This window comes from Argentina anserina, chromosome 2 (assembly GCF_933775445.1).
Source record: "Argentina anserina chromosome 2, drPotAnse1.1, whole genome shotgun sequence".
NCBI classification, from domain to species: domain Eukaryota; kingdom Viridiplantae; phylum Streptophyta; class Magnoliopsida; order Rosales; family Rosaceae; genus Argentina; species Argentina anserina.
Genome location: NC_065873.1, coordinates 11795799 through 11819995, shown reverse-complemented (window position 1 = coordinate 11819995; position 24197 = coordinate 11795799). Strand labels below are relative to the sequence as shown.

General features: G+C 36.3%; 2 protein-coding genes across 3 annotated transcripts; one reads left to right on the top strand and one right to left on the bottom strand.

Annotated features, from left to right (window-relative positions):
- Positions 1-3833: 3833 nt before the first annotated feature.
- LOC126785389 (MA3 DOMAIN-CONTAINING TRANSLATION REGULATORY FACTOR 2) lies at positions 3834-6514 on the bottom strand. The gene is made up of 3 exons (XM_050511067.1): positions 6262-6514; positions 5864-5958; positions 3834-5687 (listed from the first exon to the last, which is right to left on the bottom strand). The coding sequence occupies exons 1-3, from the start codon at positions 6512-6514 to the stop codon at positions 3870-3872; spliced, it is 2166 nt and encodes a 721-aa protein (XP_050367024.1). The 3' UTR covers positions 3834-3869.
- A 7181-nt stretch (positions 6515-13695) lies between these two features.
- Positions 13696-15293, top strand: LOC126785419 (SURP and G-patch domain-containing protein 1-like protein). 2 transcript variants are annotated; one of them, XM_050511107.1, is made up of 5 exons: positions 13705-13789; positions 14179-14283; positions 14634-14768; positions 14864-14991; positions 15182-15293. In XM_050511107.1, exons 2-5 carry the CDS (start codon positions 14259-14261, stop codon positions 15224-15226), a joined length of 333 nt encoding a protein of 110 aa, XP_050367064.1. In that variant the 5' UTR covers positions 13705-13789; positions 14179-14258; the 3' UTR covers positions 15227-15293. The 2 variants fall into 2 exon arrangements, with proteins under 2 accessions (XP_050367065.1, XP_050367064.1); XM_050511108.1 differs by lacking the exon at positions 14179-14283 and having other exon boundaries at positions 13696-13789; positions 14644-14768.
- Positions 15294-24197: the final 8904 nt, after the last annotated feature.

Below are 24197 nucleotides of genomic sequence, written 5' to 3'. Positions count from 1 at the left end.
TGTTACTGGTGGTTTATGTCATGCTTTGGTGCTTGTTGATATGTCTACTTAGTTGTTGCATAGCTTCATAGGTGTAAAGGATAAACTTAATGCTGAGTATCTAGTTTTTTTTTATCAATGATATAATTTGATGAAATTGAGTTTTCATCATCTCATAATATGTGAGTTCAATACTTTAAATTTTAAATCTTGTATTATGTGAGTTCAATACTTAAAGAGTGAAAAGAGTATGGTCAGGTTAGCAATCTAAACTATATGTCTTAGTGATAAGTGATTACAAAGTGGGGAAAATTTTCCGTAACTTGCTCTAATATTTGTATAAAAAAAACTAGTTATGAACTTATCTTTATCAAACACTCTCGTACTTGTCAAATAAAAATGAATCAGTAGAAACTAAAGAAGTACTGTTGCTATTACATTTGTTGGCTTCAATTCAACAAGTTGCTAAATTGTCTTCAATTCAACCTGTTGCTAAAATTGTCTTCCTTCATTTTCTAGCATTGTGAAGTATTGGCCATTCTTGTATCAGATTGTGTCAATGTTCTACTGTTCTAGTACACAAGTCTAAACAATTGACCTTATTTCAGCTTTAGTGATTAGTGTCTTGTCTTGGTTATTAAATAGTCTCTCAATTTCATGACAGGTTCTGGTATGACAACTGGAAAAATCGCATCTCAGTGTGCGTGTAAGTAAGAAATCTGGTGATTCTGATTTAATTTCTTTGATAACTCCCTTTTTCCTAGCCTCATCATTTATACTTCTTTTCTGTTCGGTGTTTATTTTGGCTGAACTGTTTCTTTCATAAACTTGCAGATCCTGCCACTGGCATGTATGCAGAACTGATACAAAGGTGATTATTATGAGTACTTTTTCTTAATATTAAGCCTTATGTTTGTTGGACTGTAAGCTGAGATCCTTTGCACTAGTTTTATAAACTTCTTGTAGAACATTATGTAAATGTGGTTATCATACTCAATGTTTCTATTTGTTATTTTCTTTTTATAATGCAGGAAACATGCGTGTGGGCAATCGAGTCTTCTCTAGGGTCTTGTCTAGTTATGTAAGTTAATGGAGTAATAGTGTTGATGTCTCTCATTTTAGTTGTAATGGAAAGGATGATGTATCAGAATTTTATAAGGCATTTATGTATTTCTTATGGTTGAAGTGAGCATAATATTGTGGTTAAATCATGGTGAATGATTATAGAGTTACAAGAAAATAGAGCCCGGTAAATTGGGTGTAATTTGTGTATTTATTAAATTGGTATAACTACACATTTAGCAGAATAACATGCCATGCATGTTGTTAAAATTTATAACAACGTGCGAAGTGTGTTGCCAAAAAGTACAACGAACACTTTGCATGTTGTTAGAAACTTATAACAACATGTAAAGTGTGTTGTTAAAGAGTACAACGCACACTTGGCATGTTGTTGAAAATTTGTAACAACATGCATCGAATGTTGTTAAAAAATACAACCTAAATTTTGCATGTTGTTAAAAACTTACTACAACATGTTAACTGTGTTGTTATAAGATTACAACGACGTGTATGCTATCTTTTTCACAACGTGCAAAACGCGTTGTTAAAACTATTTAGACTTTTAACGACTTTAACATTTACAACATGCGCTGAATGTTGTTAATTACTTTTGACAACATGTAATGCACGTTGTTAAATCTGTTTTGTGGTGTAGTGAACAAAGATTTGGTGCTTAAATGTAATCTTGTTTGATTTCTACTCTAAATGTTATTGAATTCGATTGCATGCAAATTTAGATTAGGCCCTAAGTCAATCTAAATATTAATTGAAATCTTGCATGATTAGATGATCCCCTAAGGCTTTAATTGTATTAGTGTCTAAAAAGTATGTAATTGGTTGAATTAGAATGCATGATAGGTTCGAATTTGTAATTATGTGATGTAATGTTAAATTTGGTTTAAGTTTGTTAAAGAGAAGTCGATCATGTAAATAGTAATTTAGGATTTATTTTCAGTAGTAGTTTTATAATCCAACTCAAATCCCTCAATAACATGATAAGTTTTGAGGTCTTTTTGACTCCCCGAGCTAAACGATTCATGCTTATTCTATACTAACGATGATGTTTTACAGGGTTTATTATATACATTTTAATTAACGACCTACCATCTAGCTAATTATTTGACTTATTTCCTTCAGTGAAATTTTAGTTTGATCACCAGTAAAGTGAAGTTATTATTACCTCAAAAGGCTCAAATGCTACTGCCTCTTATGCAAAATGCTTAATTAAGAAAGGTTGTTCATTATTGTGTTATAAGTAAATTCTATGTATTTTGTCAACTTAATCTACATCACAGCAGAAGAAATGCTGCAAATACACGTGAAAATCACCCTGATCAGTAGGCAATTCATAGGTTGAAAAATATCAATATTAATGCTCGGTATATATGCTCCAGCCAATTAGTAGTCCTTCGGCACTCTGTCTACTTTTGAAGACAAAATTATTCAAGTTTCAATAATGCATGGTAAACTATATATGCAGTATTGCAGTCTATAAGTCATCAATAGTTGCCTACTTACTTCAACGTTAGAACAACTGAACTAAAAAGTACAGTTACCACTAGCATTAGACCGAGTAGGAAGGTAGAAAAATAGCTGTTACCTTACTGGAGACTGGGAGAAAGGGCTATGGATGAGATTCTTCATGAAATGTTTTTGAGGGGCATAAGCCTATTGCAGATAAAGGACAAATCTACTTCTTGTTGTTCCTCAGAGAGATGTCTCAACAGCGCCCCATATATATCAAATGGCTGAACTTATAAGTGGAAAGTTGTTCAAGGGAAGCCTATTTAGTTTTGGTAGGACAAATGGCTAGGCTGTGGTTCACTAACAGTTTACTCTCAATCCTGTTTCCAAGGAGCAAATCGCGATCTTATGTTCTGGACAACAAAATTTGTGCTGGCTATAATCTTACTTATCTGGTTCAGTTAATTAATGCCTCGACTCCTTCATGTAAATTTCTGTCAATGTGGCAAGTAGTTCTTAGGATGAAAAATATCCTTTCTAATCTTCATAGACGCATAACACGTTTATCCAGACTTCTAGTTGACCTATATGAAAGCCTCGAGCCTGTCTGAGTTCTATACCAATCGGAGGCAGCTTAGATATGATGTTACTCATAAACAGCAGCACCATTCCAAACCTAAGACTAAGAGTGTGTTTAGATGTAGACAAAAATGAGGGAATTTAAAAAAAATGTAGAATTTATAATTCTCCACACGAATGACCTGTTTCGGCATTCTAAATTAGGGAATTATAAGTTTCTCGATCAGAGCCAAAAAATAAAACCAAGGACTAGATTATTGAAAATATAGATGAGTAGTTGCTACTGTTTTTCCAAGTTCCAGAAGTAAATGCAGCTGATGATGAAGATATGGAGGTACATACAAGATGATCCGGCCAGGAAGTCTTCTTTAGCAAAGAAGCAGCCTGCATTAACCTGGGATTGGAATCTTTGCCTCTTTGGGCAGGAATAATTGAAAGACACTCTTCATGAAATATGTACAAATTAGTTATTAATGCATGCATGTACTAGATGTCTGAGCAGAATTATTAACTGACTACCACAACATGACTTGGAATGTTACATTTGATGACTTGCAGATCTTTCTCTTAAACTGATAAATGTCAATTGGAGGGGGCACCTGAAAAACAGGATATCAGGAAGCAAAAGATAATCTCGACACTCAGAAGCTAAAATATAAAGCCATGATTAAAAGAAAAGGGCCAAAAAGGAAAGTTTGCAATTGGACTTGTATAAAACTTATGAGTGCTTATGCATGCACACACACGTCTATATGATCAGGTAATGAAATACAAAGTCCTGTTAATTAGCAGGTCCCATTTGATTTGCTGAAAGAAAATGAAGAATCCAACCACCCTGCAGTCTTTGCTCGTTCAACGTAATGACCGAATTGTTTCTGAGCATCAGGAACATCCAAAGCCAAATCATCTAATGATTCTGCAACTCTTCCGAACCCCTTGGTCATTTGGTTCATTGTTATGAGTCCGGAGCCAAAACATTCCTCAAGCAAAATCCAAAGCCTTTCATTCTTCTTTTCCATAATGGTCACCAAAGCTTTCTTAACAACCTCATGGTTGAAAAATGGCATGCCTAACTCCTTCATGCAGCGACAGGCCTCTCTAACACCACCTCCAGACTCGAACTCTTCTAACAACTTTCCGATCTTGTCCTTAACATCCTCAACTGCCCATCCAGGCCTACTGCTTCCTCCACCACCCCAACACCTTAGTATTCGCTCCCCAGATAGCCGAGCCTTTAGCAATGACTTTGCCATTTTAAGAACCTTGCTCCCAACTGAATCAGGTGCCACACACTGATTTCCAATTTCTTCCAAGTGTTGTGGGGCTAAAACTTCATCCACCACTGCTCTAGCCAGAAACATTGCAAGGTCTTCAACAACAACAGGATTATCCAAAGCCGTGTCATCTGCGGATTCTATCAGCATTACAAACCCATTTACAACATCATCAGCTGGAAAACATAGAGAAGACAGTAAAACAGATGCCATTTCCTTCTCCCTGTTCTTCCGATCCATTGCTAAGGTTATCAGTCTTTTAACAAAAATAGCATTCAGGTCAGACGAGCTAGTACGGTTCTCTGACTCTAGACAACTGTTTACCTCTGAGATATCGCCGGACAAGAAGTACTCCTGAATAATAGGTTGAGCCTTCATCTTGAAAGCTCTGGCAACACTATCTTCTAAAGATGGCTTTCCTGGCTCAAGCGAGAGTGACTTTAAGGACGAAGCACACACCCATCCCTCCGATGCTGCCTTAGAGATCAATGACTGTAATATTCCCCGAGCATTTGGTATGTCGAGCGACAAGTCATCAACATAGTCAATCATCCTACCAAAGCCTTTTGATACTTGGCTTGAGTTGATCAAACCTTCTTCAGCAGCTTCTTTCAGCAAATCGAGTAGCATGCCTTCAGCTTGCTGCCTCTCCATTGACATTACAAGAGCTCGTTTAACTATTTCGTGGTGGAAGAAAGGAACTTTCAACTCCTTGATGCATCTGCAAGCCTCTTTCTTGTCACCGCTGACAACATACTCTATCAACAAATTATTTATCCTAGCCTTAACATCATCAACACTTCTCTTCTTGCTGCCTCCCCACCTCCGCTCAATGATTTCAGCATGGAGTGGGGCTGCTAAGTAGCCCTTCTCAGCTCTCTTCAAAACTTCAACCCCTTTTGAGTCCTTAGGTATGTAATTCATCTGTTTTTTCAAAAAGGCAGGAGGAAGTATGTCATCAACAACAGCTCGGGCAATGAACAATGCAAGAACATCAACGGTATCAGGTATATCCACAATCAAGTCATCTGCAGATTCTACCAATTTACAGAACCCTTTGTAAACTTGTGGGGGATCAATGAAGTCAGCATATAATGCAGATAAAAGAACGGCAGCCATTTCTTTCTCCTTGTCATGCCTATCCATAGCCTTAGAAACAAGCTTCTTTACAAAATAGAAGCTATAGCTAGGCATATCAAGTTCCCTTAGTTCATTCGCTGTAGAGGTAATGTCATCGGTAGCAAAGAATTCCTCCACTATTACTGTTGCTTTCCTTTTGTATTCCTCAAAATCCTGACTCTCAGGTTTTGCATTTGGTTGTTCACATTCCTGCAACACACGATCTTTCTTCAAAATTGTAAAAGGGATTGTAACATTAAACGTGATAACATTATTGAATAGAAATTAAATACATCAATATTTCATAAGAAAGATTGAGAGTTGCATATGTTCCGGAAAGCGGGGAGAATTCTATATGAGGGTGGTTGAACTTTTAGTAATTTTACCTCGCTGCTATCAAAATTTGGGTCGCTAGGGTCAACAGTGTAACTGTCATCGGTATCAAGTAACCCTCCCCAGGTGCCTTTTCCCCCAGAACCACCTGCATAGACTAACTTCGTCAAAACTGACGGCCATTAGCCACTATTGAGGTGAGAAAACAAATTTCTTTAAAACATTTATATATCATTAACTAAAGATAGCAGTAGATGCCTTTGAATATTTCTTTGAGTGCTGCGAGATCAATTAACTTGATGAGGCAATCTTTACACTACAGTGCAACCACTAGACATCAGTTTTTCACATGATCTACATTCTAGTTCTTTAGTGCTTCTTAAAGCTCAATTTAAACTGAAAAAGAAAACCTTAAGCATACTTCAAAAAAATTACAGAAAGTGTGATTTACCCTTTTTAGGACGCCCATCTACAGAAGAATGTGATTGCCTATCATGCGCAAGAGGACTAGTGTTTCCACTTTTTCCCTGCACCTTTGGGGACCTTGGAGAGTTTGGGGATGTGGGAGACTTCAGGGACCTTGGAGACTTGTTACCAATGTTCAGTGGAGAAACAGATAATGGATCTGCACTTTCTGTAGCAGAACGATGGAGCTCCCGATGCTCATTTGAAACAAAACCATCACTGAACTCCATTCCACTCATATTTTGAGTTCAAGCAACTCACTCAGTGGATTCAAGAGGCAACATATAATACCTTCAATTTGTGCTGGCTAGCAGTGAATGAATGACACAAGCTGGCCACTTGTAAATGTCTTGAACTAGCGACCAGTTCATACAAATTGATTCTTCCAATCTTAGATCTAGAGATGTTAAGATGTCTTTTCTGTGGAAAGCTGCTTAAAAATTGAGATTGAGTTAGGACCTGTTTCATAACACCATAGCATTTGGAAGTCAATATTGTGATCAGCTGTCAATCAATTTACAATTTCACATGCCTAATTCAAATGACAGAAACCCTTCTTCTACTTTTTCCTGGTAAAAAAAAATCTCTATTATGGCATAACCTTTAAAACTAAGTGGAACGGTTTAAACTAATTGGAATATAATTAGTGGCAGAATGTCATGAACGGACAATCTGTAAAACAAAAAATTGTTTAAGTGAAAGCAGAAAAGAACCCAATGACCCCCAAACAATGACCCTTTTGGCCTAAGTACCTGAACATTTCATTCCAATCTTCACCTAAACATTGTTCCAATAAGCCCCAATATGCAAGATGCCATAAAGTTGTTGATAATTTGTTGAACAGATTGATACATTGATCATTGTTTCTTGGAAAAACGTGTACATAAACTTTGTCTCCATTTGTCTATTCCTGATCGACCATTATCGAGTAAGCAATACATGATCATATGATAGCACAGTTATCATGTATATCACAAGTTCAAAACACACGAGAAGGTTTCAACTCAGTACAAAGGAAGCAAAACAATTAAGTATGTTTGTAGAAGAAGAATCCCAGTGTAAACAAATAGTGTCTGCTTCAACGAGTTAATACATAATGTATAAATTCAAATGCACCCATCTCAATCAAATAAGTTGACTTTTTTTATGCTGCATGTCTAAATCAATTACAATTCCAGCAACTTATATATGTAATGCAAATTTCATATCAGCTCTGATCTGTTCCTGGGATTCTGAGTCTGAGAAAAAACCAAATCTGCAAGAAATTGAGAAACATGCACATGATCTTGGATAAGAGAATCACACAAGAGGGCACATACACAAGAATAGATCGAACATGTTTGGAAAATAATTGGGGAGAAGATGATGATACCCAAATTATGAGAAAATGGGAGGCGTGCGTCTGGTATTTGCTTGAGATGTGGGAATAGGATTTGAGTCGGGTTTAAGGGTTTGAACGAGAAAGAGAGACAATGTCAAGAGGGTAGTTACAAAATTGTAGGGAGTTAAAAGCCGTTGAGCGAATGATGAGGGCGAGAAGGTCTCTCAGTGACTCTGTCTCCTTCGGCCCTTTCAAAACGGGAAATAAACAAAAGCCCGGGAGAGGCGTGGAGGGGGTCCGAATTCAACACTGCATTTACAGCCGCAAAAATAGGGTACATTATACCTCAATTTTATTGTCTAGAGCCAAATTATTAAATTAAAATTTTCAACGTTGATAAAAAAAATTACTGTTTATTAAAAAAACAAGTTGACAGTAGATATGGCGCGTCGGGTGGATGTGATGCGCCGACATAGCTGCTGTAGAGGGGACAGACCTCTCTGGGCCAGGTTTGGTCAGTTTGGGTTGCTTCGTTCCAAAGCAGCGGCGGTGGCTGCAGAGGTTGAGACCGACGAGGGGGCTAAGGATTGGAGCTGAGCGAGAATCCGAGGTGGTGGTGGCATCTCCGGTCACCGGAGAGTTGTGCGGTACCGCTGGTAGGGCTTCACTATGCTGGTTAGGCCTCGGCCTTGGTTCATCTTGGGTGGATATGGAATGGAGGAGCCAAACATTGCTAAGGACAACTCTAATGGGTGTGGGCCTTCTACTTGATTGGTTTTTCTGGTTGATGAATAAGTTAGCTCCGCTAATAAGTTCTATTTAGTTATTGTGCCTATCCTTAGAGATTCAGTATAGGAATAGTTAGAAATCTAGCTTTACGATTTTGAGTATTCTGAATTCTATCATAGTCTGCGAGGGTGGAATGTGTTTGTATTGTTTCGTACTTTGCCACGGTTCAAATACAAGACTTCGCGTTGATTTTCAAAAAATAAAGTTAACTCTAAATTAGATCTTCTGAATGGACCAAAAAAAATTAAATCTTCTGCATGCGCAACGAGAGTGGTAATTTTTGGATTTCAGTGACGTGCCCTTGCGATTCCATTCTCAAGAATTGTGAATTATATAAATTGCTATTTTGTGCTTCTAAATTGCTATTTTAACCGAATTATTTAATTTGTATCTCCTAAATTGCTATTTTGTGCTTCTATTGCTTATTAGTTACTACATCTCCTAATTATTTTCAACCTTTTGAAAATAACTTAGTTAAACACATCTCCTTTGATAAAAAAAAAAACTTAAAATACATCTCCTCTTATTAACCACTATACCTTTCACCTATATCTTTCTCTACTGTAACTTTTCATAGACTTTAGAACGGTTGAACTCTCCCATTCTCTCTCATTCTTCCCTAGAATAGTAGCCGTATTTAGGATTTCTCGTTAGAGAAGATGGAAACAACTTGCCTTTAAATGGTAACAACAAAGACTAGTTTGAAAAATTGAATGAAGAATCTAGTTTGAAAGAAGAAAATGTTGTGAAAAATTAAAAAATAAAAGAAGACAAAGTCGTACTAAGGTAGAAAAAAATTCTTCTCTTTTAATTAATATATTTGTCCTTACACGACCTTTCTGGATGAGTTTAAAACGTACGTCAAACATAAATCGAAAAATTGGAAAGGTACAAATAACAATTTAAAAGTGTAAATAGAATCACATATGAGCATATATATGTCATTATTAGAAAAATAGTTGGTGAACGAGGTGTGGTTTTCTAAGGATGCTCATGACGAGTTATAATAAGACACTAGCCATTCATACATGTTTCTATGGTGCTATGCATGAGTTGTTGGAGCCAAAAGAAGAAAAATGACTTCTCTTTAAAATAAAGCAACATGCAGGGGCAGTGACGTTAAAACAGGTCTGATAAGGATAACGTTGTATGTGCTGCTCTAGCCACATACATCGAGAGCAAGTATATTCTGCCTCTACGCTCGTGCTTGTACTACTCGTTCAACGGTTGTCGATGTCGCCGCTCACCTTTACCTCCATCCGATCGTGTCATTGTCGGACGAGAATGGTTTTGAGTACCCCTTTATGGTTGGCAGGATCTGAATTTTGATAGTGGTGCGCGACTTTGCTTGGTGTTTCCCTTCTTCAGTGGCATGAGGATCGTGGGTAACATCAAGGGAGGGTTCTGACAATGCACGATGTTGCAATCTTGAATGCGGCTATGGACTAGGGATGTTGTGAGACACACCAAGGATGCAGTAGGTGCAGGAAGGGGCTCTATGGCCCCTGCATGTTGCTTCATTTGGATCTGGCGGCATCAAAGTGGTTAAAGGGCTTCTGCCCGCGAGACATGGACTCTTCCTTGTGACAACAACGAAAAGTCTTCACGTTGGTCTGAAGGTTCTGCACAAGAGGGAATCTAGGATCTGCTGGGTCCATCACGTCCTAGGCTTAGAGATTGTTGGTCCTTTGGGTCTATAAGTTAAACTATTGTTGTTTTTCCACTAAGAATGACACGCCCCGACCTTTAGAAATATTAAAATTTCAAATTTAAAAATATGACAACTCAAATCAAAATCAAATAATATGTAAGTGTAAAATTAAGCAACAAGTAAATTTAAGCGATCCTAAAAGGCTCACTAAAAACAGTACAAGAATTACAAAACTCCTACATCTAACTCAAAATCTCTAACATTTTCTATTGTGAACCTGAAAATCTCCACTGCACATATAACCATACACCATGGATTGGTGCACCAAGTTGTAAACAACAAACCCGGTAAGCTTATAAAGCTCGTATGAGTAAACTTAAACTCAAGATAAATATGCTTATAAGATATAAGCACCGACATTTAAAATTCACATAACACACTTGTAAAAATGCATGATAATTAGTAGTGTTTCTTGCATAAATGTATAATTTAAGAAATCACATAAATATGTAACAAAATGAAGTAAATAAGCAAAACCAACAACTCAACAGGAACTATAGAACCTTCACTTGAAAACCAAGACAAATACTCTCCCCTTATTTTCTTTTAAAACACAATATTCATTTATCAAAAGGGAAAACACATTACAAAATTCATGACTTGGGAATTTAACAACTCAACAACCAATACAAATATAACACAGTGATAGGAGCATAAAGTGTCACGTTCTTAAAGTATATATGTCATATTCTTGTTCTTTGTTACTTCTTATTTAGTATGTTTTAGTTTCTTTTGTATGAATAAGTATCTAGGTAGAGTTTATATCAATTATGAGTGAATTGATGATAAAATCGTGCTAAGTGTTAAGAATTCTTGTTGAGATATGATTCCTTGTTCGAGTAGGATTCATAATTTCCTATTTCTTTGTTTCTAATGTACTTATTCTTATTAGGAAAGACAAATTTATGTTAGAGAATGAAAGCAATCCTAGTTGCGCAAGGAAAGAGGAGAGACTGAAAATCAGTTTCCTATTAGGATAAGGAGAGGCTGTGCGGTATTGATGGTTTCCTATTGTGAGTTGGATTTCAAAACCAAGTTGGAGATGGATTTTCAAGGTGTATATGAAGATATTTTCGTGCATATAAATAAGAATTATCAAGGAGAATAAGATATGCACTTAGAAGCTCAATCCAAGCAAGAATCAGAAAGCTGTGAGGATTCGTAGTCCAACTTTGACGGGCTCCCCTGGACAGCTCAGATCGAATTAGAAGATGTGACTTATATGGATGGAAAGCTCTACGAGTCTATTTTATATAGGATTTGGAATCAAATCAATATCTTATTCCTATAGAGAGATATGACCGAATCATTACTTAGAGGTCAAGTGGGCTCGGCAGAATTATGTAGTTTGTGGAATACTCTATGTGATGTTGTGTTTCTGTTTTTGACTAGTTCTGAATTTGTGGAATACTCTTATGTAGTTTACGATTTTGCAAGATGTTGTAAAGTAGTTCTGATTTGTTTTCTATGATTTCTATGTAGATGCCGTGAGTTTATAATTCAATGATTTAATGATTCTCTTTCTTGTGTGTTAACTATATGTGATTCAAGGCGCTAAGTTTGTTTTGCATATATGATTCTTAAGTGTTTTTGTTAACTTGTTAAAGTAAGTGACATGCTTGACTTGTTAGTAATCACTAGGAATTAACCATGATCCGTTTGTTATCTAATATGCGCTAAGTAATTAGATAAGAGATGAATCAATGAAGTGGTAAGATTGAGAATTACATGTTACCTTGTAATTTCTAAGCGCTAAGATATGATTACCAGACCATATTTCGAGTTAGGGATGTGCTAAGTAATCTAGTTTGGCATTAGGTTGTGGCTTTTTCACTCAATACTTGTCCGCTAAGGCTCGGTATTTGCATAGGATGAGATTATGATTTCGAAGCTACTTGTGATGTTTTATTTGGTGATGTTTGTGTCATTTGGTTGATCACATTTATATATTAGTTTAGGTTTTATTTTCTGTTTTTATACTTATAATCCATAAATCTTTTCATCTATTATGAATTCGTTGTTAAATGTTTGTGATTCTTTGCCCTAGTGGATCTCTAGTTTGTGAATGATATTCTCTTGCTTTATATTACTGACGATGCTTATAGGGTTAATATTGATGTCGAGTAATCGAACCGATCACACAGTTAAATTCCCTTTTAAAAAATGCACCCATAAGATCCAGATAACCCCACTAGGTTACCCCGCATGCCGTGCATCGGCAGAAAGACTACAACTCTAACTGATCTTAACCAATCACCCGGTCAAAGGCTTGGTTCCCGATTTAATTGTCATCACCAGGTCCGAAGACCAGAAAATGTTTGAACAAGACTCAAAATATTAAAACAACACGTACAATATAATCAATTCACTCATGATAATTTGCAACTTCTAAGTACTGAATTGTAGGTAAGTCCTAAAGTATGGTAACTCAATTTAATAAATCATGACAAATTTTGTCACAATGGTATAAGTGACTATTTCCGTCACAAACTAATGGTATAAATGAAAATTTTTGTCGCAAACTGATGTTTGTCCCATTTTTTCCAAACATGTAGCTACACACAACAACTACGAATGGTAACAGCGTACTCCCAGCCTCTCCTAAAACTCGGTACCAAGGGAATCATATCCCTATATACCACCCGATGAAAGAATTAGGTTGAAAAGGAAAGGCAGGTTGAAAGTTCCCGATGAAAGACAATTCATACTTATTCAACCGTCATACTTGAATCCATGAATATACATCATGAAGTAACTGACGATCTAATTTCGTATTGTCACGCAATGAGTTTCACAAAAAAGAAATAACATATGGTTAGTATCATAAACCATATAGAAAAACAGTAAAAACAATAAAGAATTACTGTAATTGTAAATTATATTTTACCCATATATTAAAAGCAATTTACCTAGGGGCAAATTTACCATGACCCAAATTACCAATTTACTAAGGTAAGAAATCCTCTCAACCGAGTCGGGTTGGATTCCTGAAATCCGGGTCTAGGATTGTTGCTGCTGCCGCCATGACGAGGGTCTTTGTTTTTCGTAAGCAAGGCTAGGACCGCTGCGATGTGCTAGTCTGACGTTGGCAGGTAAGATCCGAGAATCGGAGTTAGGCGTCGAGGAGTTTTGATGGGCGAAGAGTGGAGCACCAGGGTTCTTGGCTGCAAGGCTCTAGGCTACATTGAAGTTAGGGTCTTGATGGGTGGCCGGTCTCGCCGAGAGGAGGACACACAAAGCCAGACAAAGTTGGGATGTCAGCCACTACTACAAATCTCCCCAATAGAACCTCTTGTTTTAGCCACTAATAATCATCAGTGTGAATTTAGAACAAGATCACACTGATTTCTCCCAGCAGTGGGTTTATTTTCCATCACTGTTATCAGTGTGTTTTAAGTGAAGTGAATAGCTCCCATGGATTTTTTATTTGCAAAGCCACCATTGATGGTGTCGAAATAGCATGCGAGTGGGCTCTTCTTTCACTATTAATCTGACAATGTAAAAAGATCCACCGTTGATCACTTAATGAATACTAATATATGATTTAAAAAATAAAAAATCAGATCACTCTCTCCACCTCTCTCTCTCTCTCTCTCTCTAGATCTGGAAGAAACAAGCAGGCATCTCGTCTAGATCTACAATCACAGCCGCTAACCGCCCATCCTCATCCCCAGAGATCGCGACTTGGCCATGGTCAGTTTCACTTCATTTCTTATGGTTTGTTAGTTCGAATGAGCCCACGGATATTCCGATGGGTTCAATTGATGAAAGAGTTTAGATTTGAATGTTGGTCGATTTTATTTCTTAGGGTTCATGCAGATTGGAGTTAGGATCGATCAAGTCATTAAGATTAATGAGATGGGTTTTTCTTTGGGGTTTGATATGTAGGTTGAGTCTACGTATATAGTGATTTCAATTTGAGACCAGTTTTGTGGTTGGGGAGTAAGAATGCTAGTCCAATGTCTGATAGATTTAGTGAAGCGCCGAAGCCTTTTGCCTTTTTCTTCTGGTAGATCTAATGGTAAGTGATACTAAAATGAAAGCCCTGGCATGTTCTTCTACGTACTGGTCATACAAAACAGTGCATAGGAGTCTGGGGTTCAGAATCTAATGTCTGGTGAAATCCATACAACCACATGTATGAAGCCACTAACGATCCAATATGGAAACTTCACTGGGAAGGACAGGTGTGTGGTGTAACATTTTATGTTGCTCTAGTCACATTCTTCATTGGAGACACTTCATGCCTTGAACTTTTGCCTTAAGAATCATTTAATACGTAATGGGGGGATATTGCTCTTGTGAGTTGTTGATGTACTTCAATTATTTTGAATATTTGCCTGTGTTTCCGTGTTTCTACCGAAGCTTACTTGTAATTGCTTGCTATACCTAATTAGTCTCAGGGTCTGAAAGTACTGTTGGTTACTCTGTTCATTTATCTTGATGTTTCAGAGGCTTTTAATTGAGTAGAACTTTTACTTCTGTCTTTTGTTTTCCCTTCATTTCTTGAACTTATGATTTATACCTCCATTTTTAGGCAAGTCTAGTGCGTCAACAAGTTCTGATCCAATTGCCATGATGGAATACTATGTGAAAAAGGCAGCACAAGAAGAGCGAAGGAGACAACCTAAAAATTCTAAAGATGAAATGCCTCCACCTGCATCTCTTCAAGGTTCATATATGCTAGTGATTGAAACCAGAAGTTTGGGTGTTGTTATTACATTTAACTATTATAAACGTGTTGTATATCTGGTCCCATAATGGCAGGTAATGTTAAGAAGGATAATTTGGGGGTTGGTGCTCAACAACCTGGAGAGATGACTCCTGAAGATGATATATACGAGCAGTATAAGAAGCTGATGATGCTTGGTTACTGTCACAGACCTAATCCTCTGGTACTACAATTCTTACTCTCTCATCTTCTCCTTTTTCATGTCTTAAGTGCAATTAGAGATGCGTTAAGTATGATTCATTCTTCCACAACTTTTTTTTAACTGTCCCTGTAGAGTACAGAAGCTTGCTTGTCCTTAAAATTGTTACACTAGAGTATGACTTGATATTCTTGTTGCTATCTGTTTCATGCAGGAGCTGATCTTAGCACCTCTGTGGCATGATGACTATAATGGCTAGTGTTTGGAGTACAGTGTCAGCTGTTCTAGTGATATTGATTGGAAATATTCGTGAATTGTTTTGAGGTATTTTGCATTTTCCAGTTGTAAAATTGATACTTATTTCATCTTACAATTATGATATCTGGGATGAATTAATTAAATGGTTGAATAGTTTCGTCTACATCTTACAATTGGAATATGAGTGTATTGTACCAGTAATTTTTCTCATTATGGATCAACTATTTCACTGTTTAATGTCAATACATTTAACAAATAAGTTTTCCTTCCCTCCTACCCTTTCTATTCTAATTTTTTATCAACATTCATGTGCATTTGCAGGTGGACATGGACTGAATTGAAGCACTAGCAATGCGAGTGAACGACTGGTATGTGGTAAGCAAGCATTTTTTCTTTAGAATTAATCTATAAAATATAGACAAGCTTCAATAAAATTAGAGAATTTCCTTATATCTTTTTTGAAGTTATGTGTTATTGTAAAGGTCATATATGTACTCCTTTCATGATTGTTTCAAGACTTCTAGCAGCTAGAACTGATTAGTTGTTTTATTTTTCTTCAGGTATTGCACACAGGTTGAATTCGCTTCCAAAAGAGTCTTCGTTTCAAAGACAGTTGCAGCCTGAAGAGGACCCATTTTCTTTCTTGATTTTTAAATTTAGAGGTTATTGTATATTTTTTTACTGTTGGTTGGTTCAGCCACAATGAATAGATGTACTGTGCAGTGTATAACAGTGTAAGAATTTAGAGGTGCCTATTGGGGCACCTCTTTTTTTGTTTTATCCTCATAACTTTGTCACTGATATCAGTGTGATTCCAGAACACTAACACACTAATAATATTTGCTATGGCACTGATTCAAATGCAGCAATGGTGCCACTGAAGAATTATTAGTGTGTAAAACACCCTTAGCACCTCTTATAGAGGGCACTGATGATGATTTAGTGGCCGCCCAGGTGCTAATGCATGAAACACACTGATATCAGTATCCTTTGCCCTTAAAAGACACTGATGCTAAGAGTACCTATTGGGCAACTTTGTAGTAGTGAGCGTGAGTCGACCTCTGTGGTCAGAGAATGCCCAGAATGAATTTCAGGGTGCCCTTAGGTCAATCTGATTTCTTGTTAGTGAAGAGAAATTTTTGGTTGAAGTGGTAACGGTTTTGGGCGAGTGAGAACGGTTATATTATTTTTATTAAATATTACCGGGTTATGGTAATTAATTCTAAATATCTCTTAAACAGGAGGTAAGGAGACTCGAGTCGAAGAGGCTTCAAACTGACCCTCGGCGTAGCTCAGTTACTGTGAGTGGAATTTTATTTTTAAATAAATGCATGCACGGATAATTTGAGTTAATTGATTTGATGTTTATTTTTGTATTTATTTCTTGGTGATTTAAATTGATCTCCATTTATTGGATATTTGAAATTAATTGAGTATTTATTCAGGAATGGGATTCTCGGGAATTTCTTTGATTATATTTCTTTTGCTTATTTTATATTGTTGGGAACTGTATCTATTTATTTATATATGGTTAGCGGGGCTAGTCTATTCTCTATAGTTTTTTTTCTTTTTATTTTGACTAACATGGCTAGTCTATTCTATGACGATATCATATTCTTATTCCAGTATCATCTCCTTTAAACTATATAAAATGGGGCACAATTAATGGAAAGAATGGTAACCATTTTCATATCACATGCCATATATTTGAGACAATTATACTAGCATACTTTATCACCTTATGGTGACCCTCTTTCACCTGGGAGTCAATATGACATAGTCGGCGATGTTACGACAACCAAATACCCTCTTCATTAACGTGACGTGACGTTATTGGGAGCTTGAGATTATATATTTAGCCTGGGGGCATATTGTTAGCTCATTACTTATTATTTGACTAGCGGAGTCTAGTCCACTCTTTATAAGTTATTTGATTATTTTATTTGACTAGCAGGGCTAGTCCACTCCTTATAACGATTATTGGATATTTTATTTGGATTAGCGGGGCCAGCTCAACTCCTCTATTTAGTTCTTTTGATTTTATTGACTAGCGGGGATTAGTCCGTTAAGCGATTCTGTTATTGTTCGATTTCGTTTAACAATACGTGAATGCATTGAGTTTTATTATTGGTTAAAGAAATTGGGGAAGTATCCATTAAATCTTAATATTTCTGAAATTTATTTTGTCAACTCACTCTAACATTTTTGAATATTTTTCCCTGAGTCATTCGTTTTCAAATGCCCAGTTCACATGCTTACTGACTCCCCAAAGCATAAGTGTGGTAGCGTTTTACTGCGCTGAGTACCCAGACTGTAGGTTACCATTTAGCCTACTAGTCATTTTATTTATACATGTTTAGTTCCTTTGATACTCTAAATATACTTGGATTATATTCCTTATGTTTGAAGAATTTGGATTTGAGTTGTATAACTAAGATTGAAATGATTATTGTCGGAGTTGGATATTATTTGTTTATATCCCTATGAGTAAAATTGTAGTTGGATTGATTTTGGGTGGAGTGCAGGGCTCCAGGGTGGTTGGTTGTTATTGAAAGTGTTGTGTTTTGCAAGTTCAGTTGGCTACCTTTAAGGCAGACTATGCCGAAAGTTTGGTATACTTCTTTTGATAGTGGTCACCGCACAACTTACCTAAGATATTAGGGTAATATTTGGTGCGGGTTGTGTCATTGATTCATTGCTAAAGGGGTCTTTATATAGGCATTACATCAAGTATCTCGGAGAATCAGAGATTATATATACATCATTATCTAGACTAACTTATATTAATCAGGGACTATATATTCCTAGTGTAATATTACAGAAATAATTCTCCTACAACATATGTATTATTATAGTAATATTTTGATATATAGTGATAATATTTTATTAACATTTACATTCTAGATGAGATAACCCTGCAAATAATTTGCACTTCACGTGCCTCTACTCACATTCCCTTTATTTTAATATCTTTGTGATATTAATAGGGATATGTGGTCTCACAATCATGGAAAATTCCTTTATTTCCTATTACTAAAATAATTCCTAATAGTAATCTACTTTGTGTGATTGTGTCCCATCCAGATAAGACTATGCAATCTCTTATCTACTTACTTAGCGCATCTTAGATAACAAACAGATCATGGTTAATTCCTAGTGATTACTAACAAGTCAAACATGTCACTTAGTTTAACAAGTTAACAAGAACACTAAAGAATCTTATATGCAAAACTAACTTATCGCCTTGAATCACATATAGTTAACGCACAAAAAAGAGAATTATTAAGTCATTGAATTATAAACGCACGGCATCTACACAGATTCATAGAAAAAGAAATCAGAACTACTTTATAACATCTTAAAATCGTAAATTACATAAGAGTATTCCACAAATTCGGACTCTAACTAAAAAAAGAAACACAACATCATACAAAGAATCCAAACGAAAACATAATTGAAGAAGTAATGAGTTACACTTTGTAAATCTCCTTAGCGGTATCAAAACAAGGTAGCACGGCTTCAACTTGAATGGAAATATCAGGCGTAGCGCTCTGGATCATATGGGATGAAATGATGATGGTGTTTACGGCTTGAATGACTTTGATAATGGTGAGTAGTGTTTAGGGAAGAGCTTTGGCTATACTTGGTGCAAATATTGATGATGAAAATATGGTGGCGTCTTGCCTCTATATATAAGAGAACAAAACATCCTCTATGTCGTGCCAATGAGGCGATAGAATTCAATATGGAAGTTGAAGTCTCTTTGATATGGTTTCTGATTCTTGAACTCTAAATCCAACTTGGTGTACGAAACCGGATCTGATCGGAAGTCTCCATTGGGCTGCACGACATCAAGCTCTTCTAATCCATCTAGTATTTGTCACATGGCTGCTCCTCTCCTGATTCTCCTACGATTTGTTTTTCCTGGAAAAAAATGAGAAAGATAGAAATAGAAAAGAATGAAAAAAAGGAAAGTAGAGTCCTAGTCGAGTAGGGAAGCATTGCACAATTTGGATTTACGACACTTAGCACGATTTCATCATCAATTCACTCATATTTGATATAAGCACTACCTAAACACTAATTCACACAAAAGAAACTAAAACACACTAAATAAGAAGTGATAAAAAGTAAGAACATGGCATAAACACATTAAGAACATCACACTTTGTGCTCCTACCATAAATATCCTTTTGATCCTGGAAATAGTCCTCCAATTTCAACAAATCATCCTAATGTTCAAGATGAAATATGTAGATATTATCTACGAAAGGGTCCTTGTCAACCTGAAGTTCACGTGTTTCCTATCAGGCAAATGGGGCAAAAGAATAGAAAATTTGTGAAAGAGTGATTTAAACAATTTCCTTGGTGGGAGTATAGTATAAAAAATAATACAGCATATTGTCTATGTTGTTATCTTTTTAAACAAGGAGGTGAAGACACTTTTGTCACTACTGGATTTAGGAATTGGGGAAAGAATAACATTATAGCTAATCATGTAGGGGGACCAAATAGTTCCCATAACAAGGCTAAGAGATTGTGAGGCGTTACAAAATTAAGAGCAACATATTGAAACCATATTGTCAAATCAAACAAGTCTAAGACCGAATCGACTATAAGACTTGCTTAAGTGCATGAATTGGTATTGTCAGAATTCTTTTAAAGCAAGTACTTCCATTTCGTAGGCATGATGAATTTGAAAATTCAAATGATCGAGGAAATTTTCTTGAAATTTTGGAATGGTTATGCAGTTATAATGAAGATATATAAAATGTCATATTGAAGAATGCTCCTGAAAATTCGAAGTTAACATCACCTGATATTTAGAAGGATATTGTAAGTGCTATTTCAATTGAAATTGTGAATAGAATTGCTCAGGATCTTGGTGATTCCTTATTAGCTATTCTAGTTGATGAATCTCGAAATATATCCTGCAAGGAAAAAATGTCCACTGTATTACACTATGTGGATGCTAGAAAAGTGATTGAATGTGGATGTGAACATGTTACAAATACCAATGTTGTCACATTAAAGGTAGCTCTTAATGATTTTTTATGTAGAACTGGATTGAGCATGTAAGAATACGAGGTCAAGGGTATGATGTGAACACTTAACTTCAGAGTTCTCATCCCCTCTGAAGCCATTAAGCCCCAAAAAGCCTCGTGTTAGATGGATGTGGACATGTACATATAAGTACATCACCCCTTCTCTGTTGGCCGATGTGAGATATTACAATCCACCCCCCTTGGGAGTCCAACGTCCTCGTCGGTACACTCGCACCACATGGCAGAGTGACTCTAACACCAAATTGTCACATATCGGGACCACTCTGCTGTAACACGATATTGTCCACTTTGGGCATAGCCCTCACGGTTTTATTTCTGGGAGCTCACGAGCAACTTCCCAGTATGGGACTCATCCTGGGATTGCTCTAGCATGAGTAAGCTTAACTTCGGAGTTCTCATCCCCTCCGAAGCCATTAAGCCTCCAAAATGTCTCGTTTTAGATGGAGGTGTGCATGTACATATAAGGCACATCACCCCTCTCCGTTGGCCGATGTGGGATATGACATCATATATTCTAGAGCTCTAACTATTACTATGTTGAATCTCTGAGGAAAGGCACATAAAATGTCACCAGGGAACTAGAGAAGTCGGTCACTAAGAAAAGTGTAAAATATAGGAATGCATCATGAACATGGAACACCCTTGTGGGCGACCGAGAAACCATGCGAAATACCGAGAAGAAGCCCAAGTAATCTCAATATTGCAAACTCTAGAGTGAAATTCCACTCATAACAAGAGAACTAGGTAGCACGACCTATCAGCATCCAACCTCTAAAATCCTAAATTCATTCAACTTCGGACGCAAATCTATCCTTTCAATAAATCGAAATACAGTTAAAGTTGTATTTTAAATAAAAAATAGCACTAATAACAAAAAAAAACATAAACTAAGAAGTGGAAAAAACATATTTATCCTTCATAAAAACATATAAAACCTTTGATGTCAACTTTATAAGCTCACACTTCTCAGCACAAATGTATCCTTTAAATGAACAAATGCAACCAATGGCTTCAATTAACTAATTAACCTACAGCCTGAAACCTAAAACACAATACCTTAAACTTGAACATCCCATGCACCAATATAAGCATCAAATAAACGAAAAGAATCAAAATCATTACCCAATTTAAAATGTTCAAGTCAATCAAATGATTTAACAAATAATATAACAACTAGACATTTGATAAGGTAATTTAGAAAAAATAATAATAATAATACAATAATAAAACTCATAGAGATATCTGGCAATAGTTCACCAAATCTACTATCAGGATTGATTTCACCATTTTTTTATAGCCCTTCTAATCTGCTTGTTATTGCCTATAAAAACACCGTCATACCAAGTAAGTCGTTATGTATATGAAAACCACTCACCGTTGGCCAGGGAGAAGGTTTGTTTGAGAGTCTTTAGCTTAAGACTATCCGCGGAGAAAATGTCAATCAAAAAGGCGTTGTCACAACATGCCCCATAAGCTTGTCGAGAAAAGCATCCTTTTCACAACCCCCTGTTCTACTTCACCCTTTGCCTCATCCAAGATCTATTTTTCTGAGTGTCCATTGGTCCGCCTCACCATTTTCTTTTCTCTAACATTAAACGTTTTTCCCTCATCACAATGAATAGGTTATTGGATAAAATTCGATGGTCTAGTATCGAAGATGATGAAGAGATGATGGCGATCAATACTACTGTGATATTAATTGTTGCTGCATCGAAGAACTTTCTTGTAGGTGTGGTTCTCATCCGGGTCATCATCCAAATTGACCTCGAGTAAGGGATGAAAAGGCAAATGTATGCTCCAAGACTACTTTGTAGAATGTTCTATTTTCAGTGATGTCAAATTTCAAACTCGGTACAGGATGAGTCCCAACATCTTCAAACGCATATGTGGTGATCTTTGTCATTATGATCAATATTTTGTTCAAAAATCAGACACTACTAAACAAATTAGACTGCTTATGGAGCAGAAGATGACATCTTCTTTATGAATTCATGCTTAAGATGTTGTAGCAGATCAAGTAGCTGAGTATTGTCAAATCGCGAAATCTACATCCATCGAGTGTCTTCAATGATTTAAAGAGGAATCATTAGTTTGTATACTACTGGATACCTCTGATCTCTTATTGTAGTTTATCTTAGAAGACTTCGAGCTAAAACTGAGAAAGGTTTTCCAAGAATAATTGGGAGCATCAATTGTATGCATTGGGAATGGAAGAATTATCAAGCCATTTGGGTTGGATAATATAGTGGTATAAAATAAATCCCCACTATCATTCGTGAGGCGGTCACATCTTTTGACACATAAATATGACACACCTTCTTTTGGATGCCTAACCACCTGGGGCATGCAATGACCTCAACATCCTAACGAAGTCCTCATTGCTCAATGAACTTACTGACTATTAAGCACCTCTAGTCTAGTTTGAAGTGAAGAACAAAATTCACAATTTAGGCTACTATCTCACAAATGGTATATATCATAGGTGGACTACTTTTGTGAAAACTATTTCAAGGCCTACATGACCGAAGGAAATCGAGTTTTTCATGGCTCAAGAGGCGTATAGGTGGGATATGAAACGATGTTTTGGTATTTTACAGTCATGTTGGACCATTGTTAAAGTGTTGCTCGTGGATGGGACAAAGAAGACGTTCGATATATCATGTTGACTTGTATTATATCATACAAAATGATTGTCGAAGATGAAAGACCTAAAGATACCGATGAAGAGTTAGAGTTTGATGACGAAGAGGAAGACAATATGAGGCACAAGATTGCTACTGTTTGGAAAGGACCGACCGATGAAGACTTTGACCGCGTTGGTAGAAATGGTCATCATGTGAATGGTTTCATGGATCGATACCAACAAATTAGGTCTGATTATATGCACTCAAATATTCGAGATGATCTCATTGAGAACTTTTGGAAAGTTTAAGGCGACGTGCATATCTAAATTTGTGGTAGAAATTTGAATAATTGGCAATAGTCTAGCCATAATCGTGTTTAATTGTGTGTTTTTATATTTGTATATTTTTCATTATGTTTGTGTAATATAAACAATTATACAAATAAAAAATTTATTTCATGAAAATAAATTTTACATGACCGGCAACTCTTAAACATTAAAATAAGCATAATAAGATACATGCTTTCTTAACTTTCCTCATCCTCATCTTCATTTTCAATCCAATTTTAGTTTGAGGGGTCATTACTAGAGTGAGGGTTGGTGCTTTCATTTGTAGTGGAATGTGAGAGAACTCCACTCATGAAAACTGGTTGTTGAGATTGTGGATAGTATCCACCAGTAAAAGGTGGTTGAGTGAATCCACTAGTGAAAGGTGGTTATGGATATTGTGGATAATATAAGTCATCGTGGAATTAATCCACCAGTTGTATGACTCTCTTCTTTATCTGCAATTAACTTTTGTTTTCGTTGCCAATATACCTTATTCATTGGTGACATATTATTTGTACTCATCCCCATGATTCTTTCTTCCCTTTCTTGAATCCTAAAATGTCTTATTTCACATTTTTATTTGGAAGTGAAGAGAATTTTGTTGTTCTTGTTCATGGAGTAGACGAGCATATTCCTCATCGAGTTTCTCAATCTTTGACATCATTGAAGTTTGGTTGGTAGCTATAAATTCCATAGCGGATGTCATCGGATGACCATTCTTTACAGCTTTCATTCATTTCTGAATAGCTTGTTTCGTTGTTTTATTTTCTTAAGGCCTAACCAAAGAATCAAAATTAGCGTGGGAATCACCACATCTGCATCAATATTCAAATTGACATGAGAATCATCTGCTGACGGTTGTGCGTGCTTCCTTTGACTTGATCTTGTAGGGGTATGACTTGAAATATCACAAAATTGCTAAAAACCTTAAATATCTCGTTCGGTTGGCGCAT